The sequence below is a fragment of the Poecilia reticulata genome, chromosome 9, assembly GCF_904066995.2.
Source record: "Poecilia reticulata chromosome 9, P_reticulata-male-v2, whole genome shotgun sequence".
Lineage (NCBI taxonomy): Eukaryota > Metazoa > Chordata > Actinopteri > Cyprinodontiformes > Poeciliidae > Poecilia > Poecilia reticulata.
Genome location: NC_088838.1, coordinates 4,499,449 through 4,512,988, shown reverse-complemented (window position 1 = coordinate 4,512,988; position 13,540 = coordinate 4,499,449). Strand labels below are relative to the sequence as shown.

Here is a 13,540-nt window from a genome sequence, read left to right as displayed (position 1 = left end):
CTTTTGTTCACACGCACACTTCAACATCTTCAGCGCGGCTCGTTTTCATTGTCTTGCTCACTTTTATTCCGAGGGAGGCAGACGGCGCTCGCTTCGTTCCTTTTAAAGCCAGTTGAAAGACGGCTTGCTGAGGGTGTAGCGTGTCACCGAAAAAAACCCGGCAGTGAGGGGAGGGGGGCAGGTTTGTTTCCCGCTGACAGCAGCCGTGCAACAAACACCCACGGTGGGCCGCGCCGGATAAAAACACCCTTTCAAATCACATATTTATCCCCAGAACAACTGATTGTTTACTTGTTATGCCGTGATTCACACCGCCTTAATTGTCTTAAAAGCCTCTGAAATGATACTCCAACTTTTTTTTTCTCTCCTTCCTTTTCTTTTTCTGACACTCGCCCACATCTCCTGGAAACTTTTGTGTCCTTTTTTTTTTTTTTTTTTTCCTAAGAACAGCGGTTATGTAAGCTCCTGGGCTATTAAAGCAGTCTTATCGGAATTAAGATCTGCCTCCGTCTCCTGGAACACCTTCATGGTAAATGCTCTTCTGGGTGATGACATCCACTCCAGACTTCCCAATTACTGCCTCAACATCTGACCCGGGGTGTGCATGATGGCATGGCGAAGTGTGTGTGTGTCTGCGTGTGTGTGTTGTACTCGGGATTTTCTCCAGCTGTCAGTTCTTGCAGGTACCTCTCTCGGTTTCTACACCGAGACAACACGGCGACCCCGCTTGACCGCTTCTGAGAGAGCTGTTGATCCCTCAGCCATCAGCGCTAAGTCTGATCATGTGCTTCGTAGAAAAGGAGCGGACTGCCTGCTCCTTAAGTAGCCGACGGGCTCGGGCCCCCATGGCGGTGATTTCTTCTCTAATACCGTGACTGTCATCACGCTGAAGGGCTCTGCACGGCTCCCTGACGAGGCGCATTATTTAACGTGAGCAATGACTCGCTCCTCCGGGACGAGAGCCGAGCGAAGAGCGGCAGATTGGGTCACGGGCGGAGACGGTGGGCTTAATGAATGCACCCATTAGCACGCTCCATTACCTTCACCTTTATTTGCTTGTAGTCTCCCCACCTGTTTGGCCCGAGGTGCTTCTGTCAATTTCGAGTTGACTCAGACACCTAATGTGTAGCGCGGATACATTAATCAGCCAGGCATCTCGAGGTGAAGTGCCAAAATATCCAAGAAAGACGTGGAGTTTCACTTCTTCTTCCGCGTCGCCTTTTCTCCAATTCTTCGCCGCGGATCAAAACACGTCTCCTTAGTCAGGCTTTGATCTGAGCTTAACCTGAAATGTGAGCAATAATTTTAATCAGCAGTTGCACACGACACAGAATCTCGACTCGGAACGCTAATGACTGTTCTGACATGACGCCACTTCCACTGTACTCCCAAAGCCCCGTGAAAGAGGAAACAAGTGGCCCCAACAAAGCTAATCACTTGAAATGGCTCACCATGCTATTTGGTCACTTATTACCAGGAGTGTTAAACTGACAGCTAAAAATACCACCAACTCCCCGAGCAAGTTCAATGAAAGGTTTAGGCAGTGGAACGCAAACAATAGTTTGTTTTTCCCACTTGAAGCTTAACAGTGTGTTTCTCTTACTTTGTTCTCTTTAGGCAGCTATTCTTGTGTGTAAGAGTGTGTGTGCGTCAGGTCTGCTGTGGTCAGTATCTAACGAAGGAACAGAGGTGAACCGGTGAGAGGACTCTTGGGGGCTGAAGGAAATTAAACCTGTGAGGATTGGAAGCTAGCTGGTGATGAGCTAGCCTGGACATTGCCTTCCTGTGCTATTCTGCTCGATTCGAATGTTACTTACAACTCAGTCTGGGTTTTCTACCTTCTGGGCCAATCAGCGATCAAATGGAGAAACTGAGAAGATATCGATTTTCTGCGTTGTTTTAGTCTGCCAGTAGTTTTAGTAATGCCAGCGAAGGAAGTGAACAAAGCCGTTCAGTCCGTGTTGGCCACTCTTTCAAATATTGAATTAACGTCAACAGCTGACTAGTTCAGGTAGGTACTTCTCTCTTTGCAGTGGAGGAGGATGGTTGTTTACAGCGCAGGCAATTTCTGGTAAGCTTCATAGCGTCGAACTGGTGCATCACATGTGTCATGGGCAAATGTTAGTGACTGGGTAAAATTAAAAACTTCAACAGAGGTCACATCTTCAGGCAGCAATCATTTCTCTGTAGCAAATAGCTTGATGTAGTACAAGGGTCTGTGTTTTTACCGGGCTATAGAGCTGCTGCAGCTCACATTTCTAAAGAGGCTAGTGCTCACTCACTGGTCACGGTTCTTTGTTTAATGTTGGTTGGAAGACGCTTTGACAGTTGAGTAAAACACACACCGTCTGTCTGAGATTCTCTTGATATGATTAACAGGTAAAAACACTTTGTGTTTCACACAGTTTATCCTCTCCCTGGTGAGGGCGGTGTTGCTGACAGTTATGTGATCTAATGACCTTCAAATAAAGCGGGTAAAAATCTAAATCCCCTCTGATTCTTCCGTTCAGACATAAGTCACAGTTGTGAACAGTGATGCTGAAAGTTGTGCACTTTGACCTGAATCTGGATACATCTCAATGCCACGCTTGACAGGGAGTCAACATTGCAAAAATAGATATTTGTAGGATTTTTATTTATTTATTTTTTTCTTGCCTATCAGTGCAGAGGTTGGTTGGACATAAACCTGCCCCGGTGACCCTGAACACGATAAAGCAGCTACCAACTTTTGATGACTGTTGGATCCTCAGGAGGCAGAATTAGCAATCAAACCTGTCTGAAAGACACTTATTCAAGATTCCGAATCAAAATGTCTTGTTCTAAACATCCTTTTTTTTAATATCATTTAAAAACTGAAGTGCTCCCGTAAAAGCAGGAGATATTGAAGTGGAACATGCCTCATGAAAACAGTCATGGTGAAATATAATCCCTGGCTGTGTTGGTTATCACTTAGAACACAACTTTAATCCCTTGCCTTTGTCACAACAGCAGTGAAGCTGCTGACAAAGAAACAGAAAGCATTTTCAAAAGCTGTCCGAACTTCAATCCAATCAGTGAACAATGCCGTTCCATTTTAGCTCTTAGATAATCGGCAATAATAAAACATCTTTACGGGAAACACAAGAACAGTTAATTAAACGGAAATAGCGCTCAAATGAAGAAGCAATGGGGTGAGTATAGCTTTTCAGCTGAAGGAATCTTTGTGTTTAGAGACACAAAGCAGCTTAATTGCATGACTTTTCATTGCAGAGACCAAACGGCGGCTTATTTTCTCTTAGTGTTCGTCTTCTCCTTTGTTACCTGGAGGTACAAGACGGCTGATGCTGATCCAAGCACAGCTTTACGGGCTGATTTATGGGCTACAGGCTTTCTATACGAAAACCTCTCTAAGTTATTGGACTGTAAACTGTGACACAAGAGTAAATCAGCAGAACAAGGCAAGAAAACCATTTTCACTGGTCAACGCTGCAATTACCTCAAGCCCAGAATAACCAACGCTGTGTTCTGCTCTGATCTTTTGTATCAAATGATGATTAGGCATACATACAGAGCCAGTCAAAAGTAAAAGAAAAATTAAGGCTGGGTTAAGTAACTTTATAAAAACCATTTTGTCAGTATAATCTGTAAATAGATTGATCTCCTCCACTTACTATCTGAGCTACTATTGCCGTCTGAAGAAAGGCTCCGCTCTCGGTCAAAAACACCCCATCAGAGCCAGGAGGAGGGTCTAAGCACTGTCACTCATCCTTGTGTATGCACTGCTAAATGTGCCAGTGGCGGAGAAACAACTTACACTCACAAAAAAACTGTTTATCCAATGTCATCGGCGGCCATGCTAACTAGCCTTAGCATTCATAGTAGCCTCTGCTGACAGGAAGAAGTCATAGTGTAGCAGATTATCTATCTTACGCAGTTATGACAATGATCATTTCTTTAATAAATATGTAAAAATAATATTTATAATTATAAAAGTTACTTTAACCATCAACTTAATAGCCTTTGGTCTTTATTTTCTGGAGATGTTCTACTTTCAGCATGAATTCATTTTAACCTTTGTGATTTTCTCCAATGCAAACAATTCATCACAGGCTGAAATATTTACATACAGTGCGGTGAAAGAGCATTCGCATCACCTTGGTGAGAGGAAGGAGCGGGATGTGGACTGAAACCTTGAATGATGGCTCTGTCCAAAGCTCTTGGCAGCTGGAACTGGGAACAGTGAGCACTGACAGCTAAAGGCAAACACAGCCACCACGAAACATCCAGAAATGCGGATCAGCCGGGTCAACCGCTGCAGGCGACCTGGACTCTGACTAGAGGGTTACGAATTAAAGCAGGAAACCGTATAGCGCCTACACTCAGGGGGCTTCACTGCTCACAGTGTGTACAAAAGATAAAAGGGGTTAGCCCTCACTTCATAAAACTGATCCTCTGAGGCGGTTTGAGACTGAAAGGTTTCTGATTAATCAAACAAAGCTGAGACTGGAGATACAACAGCAAGTCCCAAATGTTATCCTTACTGCTGAAAAGCCAGCACACAATGCCTTGTTACAGATTTCTCTACGCTTTGCTTTTTGCCAAACTTTATTGTTTAAGATAATTAACTAAATTTTGCTGGACAAAAAGCTATCCAAACCAACTTGGATAATATTTTGACAACTTTGTTCAGTGTCACTGCCCATTGCCAGGCCTGAAAGAAATGACTTTAAGAGAACCTGTTTGACATCACAAAGTAGGCCAAAAGAAAGCAACACACAATAATCCCAATTTGTAAAAAAAAAAAAAAAAAAAAAAAATCAAACAAAAAAACTAGACATCTATTAATATTTGAAGGGTTACAGAACAATTTCTACAGGGCTCTGCTTAGTTGAGGCGAGATCTGTTCTCAATGTCACGGCTGCATGACCAAAGTGGCGTCACTTTCTTCTCATGCCTCATGTCGTCTACTCCTTCTTGTCACAACCACCCTGGCAAACATTTTGCACCCCCTCTCCATGCCAAATTATTGCGTGATTGGTCTGTATTTTGTGGCTGTGTTATTTAGGCGAAAAACTGCAACAGCAGCTGTAGCAAACACGTCAGGACCTCCATGTTTGTTTTCCCCAATCTGTCAGTCATTTCTGTCCAACGGGAGCAATGATAGTTACAACTTTGTTTACAACATATAGTCCTCTTGCAGACATCCTTAGGTAACCACAAAGAGAGAGTGAATATTATCTGACTAAAAGAAAAACTTCCAATACATGTTCAGCTATGTATTGGAAGCTTCAGGAGCCTGCAGGTAATTAGAAACACCCCAGTGGGAAACGATCTGAGTCTGGAGAACGAGGTCAGGAAGGGACTGGTGTTTTTGCAGTAAAGTAAAAGACAGAGTACTTTGGATGTCCTCGCCTGGCAACATGCAGACAGGCACTGACAGCCAGGGAGAAGACGACCACAGCAGACCACAGAACGAATGCGGGCTTCTACCAGAAACATCAGCACATACCGCCCGGCTCCCACAGAGTGACAGACAATAAGAACTCCAAAAGAAAAGGTGACGGCACTTTTCATGCGCCTGGTTTTGTGTTGCTTAGTTGTTCTCATTTTCAGACTTTGTGTTTTACAGTTTCTGTTGGATTTTATTCAGCTCATCCAGGCATTCTGTTTCATGTGTTTGTTTTTTTTTCTTGCATTTTGTATCCCTGCTGTATTTCTTTGGTTTATTCCCTGACTGTCAGTTAGTCTTGCTTTCTACTCCACACTTGTAAAAAAGCTTTTAGCTGAACAGCTAACATAGAATTTGACAGATGGCTCATTGAGATTCACTTTGTTGATGTAAAAATACAATTTTAGTACAAACTGTGTTGACTTTTGACTCTTTTTTCTTGCAAATACAACAGAAAATGGTAACAGACGTTGTGAAAAGGGAGTACGTGGTTACAAAATCATTTAAAACTGATTTCCAATCTGTGGTTTTAATAATGCTTGGTGCCCAACCTTGTGATACAAATATTGACCAATTTCAATTTCTTTTTTAACACTAAAGACAATAAAAATCTATGAGAACAGCATTCCATTTATTTTCCTAGCCTTCCTAGTGAGAAGTCGTTAGTTTACCCCATTAAGAGCGGAGGTAATGCCACGCAGTGCGGGAGTGAACCGTCACGGTACAAAGGATTGTTCCCCAGATTTAAAATGCAAGGACCGAATGAGTAGAGTTCATACTTTTAACTGCCTGCTGCATAGTGCGTTAGCAGCTAGCACAAATAACAGTGGTTAGCACTACTAAAACTGCAGTCTCACCTTTTTTCCACAATGTCTACCTTTAACCTCAGTCAGAGATTTCTCTTTCACAGTGCTCTGTTAAATGAACTGAAACCTTTGAGAAACCTGTTCACCCCCTCACCAGCGGTGGCGCTACACCAAAAACCTTCAAAGAAGACATGAGGGCATCTTCCTTCTTTACAAAATGTAAACAAAGAAAGAGTGGTGTCCCAATTTAACAGCTGTTGGATTTCTATTTTGTCTTTGGTAAAAGAGCATTTCTCCTGCTATCTCTAGATTCTGGTTCTGGATCTGCATCCCCAGAACCAGAACCAAACATGTGGAAGGGGCATTCAGCTTCTATGCACCACAAATCTGGAGGACAGTTCCAGAAAACTGCAAAACAGCTGAAACACTGAGTGCCTTTAAATCTACACTTAAAAGCCGCCTGTTCAGCGTTGCTTTTTAACCCTAATAAATGAAACATTGACCAACATATAATGTGTACTGGTATTGTAGATAATAGCCCTCGTCAAAATGTAATGTTTGTTACTGGTTTCTCAATTGTTGACTCTGTTGTCTTTATGACTTCTTATTCTTGTGTTTTTATGATGTAAAGCACTTGAGCTGACTTGTTACTGAAACGTGCTCTACAAATAAAAATAAAAAAATCAGTAGTTTGATGACACATCAAACTTAAATAAAAAGTATCAGTATCAGTGTTTTTATCGGTGATACAGGCCCTGTATTTACTTAGTATCGGATCGACACCGAAACATCACACCTCTAGCGTAAAGATCGGCTTCCTTCTTTTTGTCATAACCCTCAACGGAAATATCACTCTCACGCTTTCGGGTGCAGCATTGAAGGTTTACTTTCGTAAGTGATCTAAAGAAACTCCATTTGCATGATGTCTCTGCTGTCTCCGTCTTCTTATTTAATGGCGCCGCCGAGAGGAGCTACGGCCCTGTCATTACTCCAGCTAACGCGTTGGTTGCAGTCTTTTTTTTTTATTTTTTCCTTCTGTGACTTAGCTCAAAAGGATCATTGTGAATAAACCGTGACACTTCAGAGAGAATTGGAAGCTCTCGTGGGGAGCGTGAGTAGTGGAACCCCGCCCTCCCCACCTTTCCTGCAGAGCAGCTCGGTCCGTCCGAGGGTCATTACCGAGCTGTGACAGGAATGCAAAACGCGGTGCGATGGCGAGATGAAAGGGCCTGAGGGAGACGTCTGCGGCGTGCGCGTCTGTCAGCGCACCAGGAGCCGTTCATCTCTGCATTCATCATGGTTTAAACTAGCTCTCTGGGTCGTGACTGCCTCCCGGGGAAGGTGGAGGAGGGGGGGGAGGGGGCATTGTTGACACCAAGAGGAGTTGATAACTACATATTGACACTCAGAGCAGTGAAAGAGGCTGTAAAGCAGAGACTGGAGGACTGGAGGTTGGACTTTGCTTCCTACAGCAAAGTGAAGTACTAAATGAGGGGATCTACTGCAGAGAGGCTCGAACTCAACTTTCTCCCCTGCAGCTGGGACATCAAAGCACAGACTGCCACCTGCGAGAGGCTTCTGGATGCGAACACCCGTACTGCCGCGGTGCTGAGAGGAGTCCTGTGGGGAGCGGGAGTCAGGCTGGGCACATCTGCTGCGGTAGCCTCAGGGTCAGCCAGCGAACAGAGATAGTCATGGTTCAGACGTCCAGACTCCATGACAGAGGGTTCTACTGCCCACCAGCTACTATACAATCTGAGAGTAACATGTAATATCGCTTCTGTTTTGTCATGTTTAAAAGTTTTACATCATAAAACAATTTCTTTTTCTCAGATATAGATAAACCGTGTAAGTTTTTGATGATGATTTTATTTCTTAAAGGGGCAGTGTTATGTGAAATCGACTTTTTTGAGCTTACCATCATGTGATAATGTTATTCCTGGAGTGCTGCTTTGATTCTTTCATGCACATTTGAGAAATCCCTTAATCTCCATGGCAACATTCAGCTGTGCAAAACGCCTGAGTGGACCTAGCCCCGCCTCTAAGCTGCAGTTTCCAAGCTAATGAGGTTCTACTTCACTCAGCTCCTTCAGACTAGCCAGCAGCAATTAGCAAACACCTGGTAGAACTATTCATCTGTTTTCTCAGTGAAATACTGTTTAAAGGAGCCATGTTGGGATGACTTCCTGAAGGCAGAGTTTCAGCAAGAGGAGGAGCCTTTAAAACCGAAAAAGGGCCAATTTCAAGTCATTAAATTAGAAAGTCCAACTTTTTGATATTGATATGGCCCAGAATGAAAAAAACTTTTGACACCCTTGATCTATAACATAGATCCATCACAGAAACACAATTTGCTTTTATGATAAACAACAATTTTGTTGTTTTGAGACCATGTTCAAGTAATATATTGATAACGGCATCATAAAACAAGAACACATTCTCAGAGATCAATAAATGTAGATAAATCAGAGATCAAACAACAAATAAAATGAATGATGAAGTTTCTGGAAACAAAATTGATCTTCAAAAAAAGAGGCTAGTTTAGACTAAAACACCTGCCTGAAGACTTTTAACATCCACTTTTTAGTAGAAAGACAGGAAAAAGCAAAATGATAAATCATTCATATAGAAATTATTGAGATCTTTTGAATTGATCATGCCATTAATTGTTTTATTGCTTATTGTGACAGGCCTATAGCAACACAAACAAAAACTAGTCCTCAAATAGTGACCATTTGACTGAAATCGGACAACAGTAATTCCTCATTTTGGTGACTTACAACAACAAAAATACAATAATTTTTTTTATTATAGTTTTATATAAGGTTGGCACAAGTAACTCCATTCAGAGGAGGATTACTCTTAAGTAGATTGGTTTGGATAAGTAGGTTTTTTCTCTCTTATTGAATGAAACCATTTAAAAACTCCATTTTGACGTGACATTGTTTTGGTCGTCTGAGAGACTGAAGTGTGAAACAAAACAAAAAAAAAACAAAAGCAGAAGAAACCTTGAAGAGAAGAAAGACTTTTTTCGCAGCTCCATCGTTCAATGCGACCTTTGCAGCGCAGTGGAGCGGCCATCTCAGCCGTGTGTGTTACGGCTATGCAAATAAAATTCAGAATCACCTTGTCCAACATGACACAGCGTTTTCTCAGAGCTGACACAAAGCTGAAAAGACTGAATATTGCTGACCCTAGTCAGAGGAACTGGATTTTATGAGCCCAAATCTGCAAAGAGCTCCTTTTAGAATAGCTTCAAACTAAGAGCTGTGTATGTCTTTTTTTTTCCCTGACATGATTTATTTAGTCACTATGACGCTTTCTACATAAAAGATTAGCAAACAACCTGATAGTAAACCCAATAAGAGGGGACAGGGTGCAGTAAGTTGTGAAATAAACAAATGTTAAATATAGTTATCATCATTAAATGCTCCTTTTTTTCCTTTCTAACTCGATTTATGACACTCCACAGAATGAGAGGATTTCAAAAAACAAAACAGGCTCATTAAACTCCACTCAACAGACATTATGTGGTAACAAATCACATTACTTTGACGCTGCGAAGCTTCAATCTAATTCTTTGCTAATTAAGCCGCCAATTACAGAGCACATTAAACTTTCTAATTGGTTTCGGTGAGATAACGGCGGCCGGATACGCTACGGTCCGACCGCAACGCCGCCAGCTGCGGGGCGAAGAGAGAGAGACGGCGAGCGGGTCAGAGAGGACGGACGGCGAGTCGGAGCAGATGGACGATGCGATGCAGAGCGACTGACAGACAGATGCTTGAAATGATATTTCAGTAAAAGTGGAGCCTCACCTCGCCTCGCCCTGATTGATGACCATGCACATCTCCCAGGACATATTTTCAGCCACGGCTCCATGAGGCACAAGGAGGCTGACCCCTGAGGGAAAAAAACACACACACACAAACACACATCCGTGTTAACATGGGCAGACATGGCCGCCTGACAGCGCGGGGCCAAACCAACCTCAACATTCAGCTCAACACTATAGATACCGGCTTTATCCATACTCCTGTCAGTTCTTTTAACTTGACTAAGATCATTCTTTTTCTGCTGAGCAGGGTAGGAATTGTTTAAACATGTGATTGTTTTCATTTTTAAATACATTGTTAATGGAAAGAAAAAGTAAAGAAAGCATTTGGCTCGTGCTGGAGGAGCTTGGAGTTCATTTGCAGCCAAAATGATGGCGACGGTTGTAGGAGCCGTCGGTTCCATTTCCACTCCATCCGTCTTTGTCATTAGCTGCGTTTTTATTGACTGTGTAGCTGCACAATTTCCAAAAATACATTTTCTTAACGGAAACATGCCAATTTCGAAGAAACAAAAAACTCTTGTTTTTTGCTAAAAGGTTTTGGCAGTTTGAAGCGTTTCTCTGTGAAATTGGTTTATTCACAAAACTGAAATAGAAACACTTTTTTTTTGTCACAACAACCGGATGTTGCCACTGATGCAAACCATGAAGAAGAAAACAAAAGGATGTAGCATGCTTTTAATGATTTACTGCGTTAAACTTATTCACGTGTGATTTTAGTCATTTAATGGAAACACCGCAATTGACAAATTGTGTTTTTTCATTATTAGTGGAATATAGACAAAGTTTAGCGCACATGTGTAATGGAAACACAATGTGTGCGTGAGTAGTTGTAATGTGAATTGCTTTGGAGTCCTCTGGACTTGATCAAACACTATGCACATACAGGCCTTTTATCTTTCCTTTAACCTTCCTTCCCTCTGGACAGCAACACTTCTGTTCCAGCATCCTCTAGTTCATGCTAAGCTTAGCTTAGCTTGTTTGTCCCTTAACATCCTGACCAATCTCCTTTCTCAAGAGGTGGACAGTTTGACTGAGAGGTTTGAAATCTGGACGTGATTTCTCCGTTCTGAGTTGTGACTGGTTGGTTTGGAAAGCTTCACAGTTAAATCAAAAACCAACACACAGTCTGGTGAAGATGGAAGGTAACACATTCATTAACAGTTATTGTGCAACATGGCCCTCATATCAAAGTCACCACACCAATGACGGTCAAGAATCTTAGACTAGTCATAAAATAACTTTCATGTTCATGATGGGAAAGCTTCTGAAAACAACTGTACTCAAAGTTTGATGTGTATGCCCGAGTAAAGAAGAAGAAGAAGAATTCCAAACCTCTTCTAATCATCCATGTTCACTGAGCTGGTGATTAGACAACTATAAAGCAAAGCAAGTAAAGAGTCTTTTCAGGATGTTAACACACCAGCACTGTGCCTTCACTGCTGCATAATGCCTTTCATCTGCTGCTGAGCAAAGTGGCGCCGCATTTACATGGAGGAGCAAAGATCATATAAAAGGTCCTGCTTTACAAGAGCAGAGCAGACTTCTTTAAAAGAAGGCTTTTCGATGCCTTGTGGAAAGCGAAACGTTTTGTGAAATGTAAATTCTAATAAGTCTGCTCAGATCAAATAAACACCGTTTCACACATCAGACAAGCGGCTCTGCCAGGACCACAGAGGAGGGAAAACACGTAGAACCGCATTTCTTCAGTCTTGCTTTTGATAAAGGGTGAGATAAGTAAAAAAAAAAGTGTGATCACTTCTCCAAGCCAGTCAAAGTCAAAGCAAGTTAGCAACAGCGTAAAGAGGCAGGATTATGTAAAATCAGCTTTTTGGAGGATGACATCATTTTATTATGTTATTCCTTCATGAAATACATGACAGAAGTGTTGCCGTGATTATTTCATGCATGTTTGAGAAATCCTTTAATCTCCCATGGCAACCATTCAGCTGTGAATAACACCTGGGTGGACCTAGCTCCACCTTCAAGCTTTTCAAGCACCCCTTCCCCCAACTTTCCCACTCAGCTCCTTCAGACTAGCCAGCAGGAATTAGCAAACGTCCGCTGAGCTCATTACATCACCTACTTCTCAGTGAAGTCTCTGATAAAAGAAGTTATTAAAGTGTTAATAGAGGAGCCATGTTGTGGTGACTTCCTAAAGGTGGTGTCAAAAAGAGCAGAAGTTTCCTAAAGAGACAGAGGCCCAATTTCAAGGTGATAAATTATGAAGTCAAAGTCATATTTTGTATATACATCATTTTTATAACAATTGAAGGTAACATGATAACTTGATTGTGGTATAAAATGGCTCCATGTGCCTGGGAAATATATAATACTGCCCCTTTAAATACTTTATCCTGGCTGAGGTGCTGGATGTTAAAGCAATATGAACATCATTCATAGCCAAAATGTGACTCCTACAGTACAACACACTCGTATCATCCAAGCTTCTTCTGAGTTCCTGCTGTGGGGCAGGAACAATCTCAAGTAGCAGTCAGCCTGGAAGACGGTTGCTGCCTGATTGTTTCATTCCCAACGATCTCAAGAATTTCCTTAAGATAAACTTTTTAAATTAATTTGATGAAGAAACTCAGCTTAATTCACTTTTGAATAACTAGGATCACTTGGAAAGTACGCTTGATTGAATGAAAATTACTGTTTTGTAAATTGCCTTAAGATACCATTTGTTGTGAAATAACGCTAAACAAATTGAATTGAACTGAATGAGAACTAATTTTCACGCAGAGCCCTTATGAGAACAGAAAGAAAAATACAAGTTGTCTGCCAAAGCCATTACACATTGAGGTCGGCTAAACGTTTGGTCACAATGTTCGCTTCTGCGAAAGACGAGAAGTGATTTTCTTCCTCCATTTAAAACCTCTTGGCCTCTGTATCCACACAGGAGCCGTTTCTTTGATAGAAAGTCGCTCCAGTTGCGGCAAGGTCTGTGGAATAATTAGGACATAAATTCACGGAGGGAAGCTGCTAGTCAATTTTTAAAAATGTTATTCTAATTTGAATTTAATTCAGTCTTTCAAACTGCGATGTGGTCCGCTCCTGCTGTGTTGGGATCCACGGCGAAGCCTCAACTCGACAGGCTGCATCTTCAAAGTCTTCGTGAGACTCGCGCAGATGTGAGAGATGCTGCTGCTTTACGGCTCATCACCGAGGTGACCAAAAGCTTCGGTAATCTGCGGCAAAGTAGAGTGTGTGGGGGCTGGCGGTTCAGGCTAATGAACGGCGGTCCCTGCAGACGCGCCGTGTCAGCGTCGCACTTGACGACGGCGGCAACTCCTCGACTCAGATCCTCTGGCCTGAAAGTCGCCTGCAGGAGGCTGATTTCACTTCAGCCCAGAATGCCGGCCGACGGCGAAGAGTGCCACATTTCACACACACACACACACACACACACGCACACACGCGCACACACACACGCACTGTTGTGACCTTCTGGGCAACTGCAACATTTGC

General features: G+C 42.4%; 1 protein-coding gene across 3 annotated transcripts in view; it reads right to left on the bottom strand.

The window, feature by feature from the left end:
• unc5db (unc-5 netrin receptor Db) overlaps window positions 1-13,540 on the bottom strand; it is a 247,517-nt gene that overhangs the window by 31,235 nt on the left and 202,742 nt on the right. For all 3 annotated transcript variants that reach the window (XM_081611277.1, XM_081611274.1, XM_081611276.1), the window contains one exon: window positions 10,053-10,137. In XM_081611277.1, coding sequence (XP_081467403.1) covers window positions 10,053-10,137 — 85 coding nt within the window. The remainder of the gene's footprint in view (window positions 1-10,052; window positions 10,138-13,540) is intronic.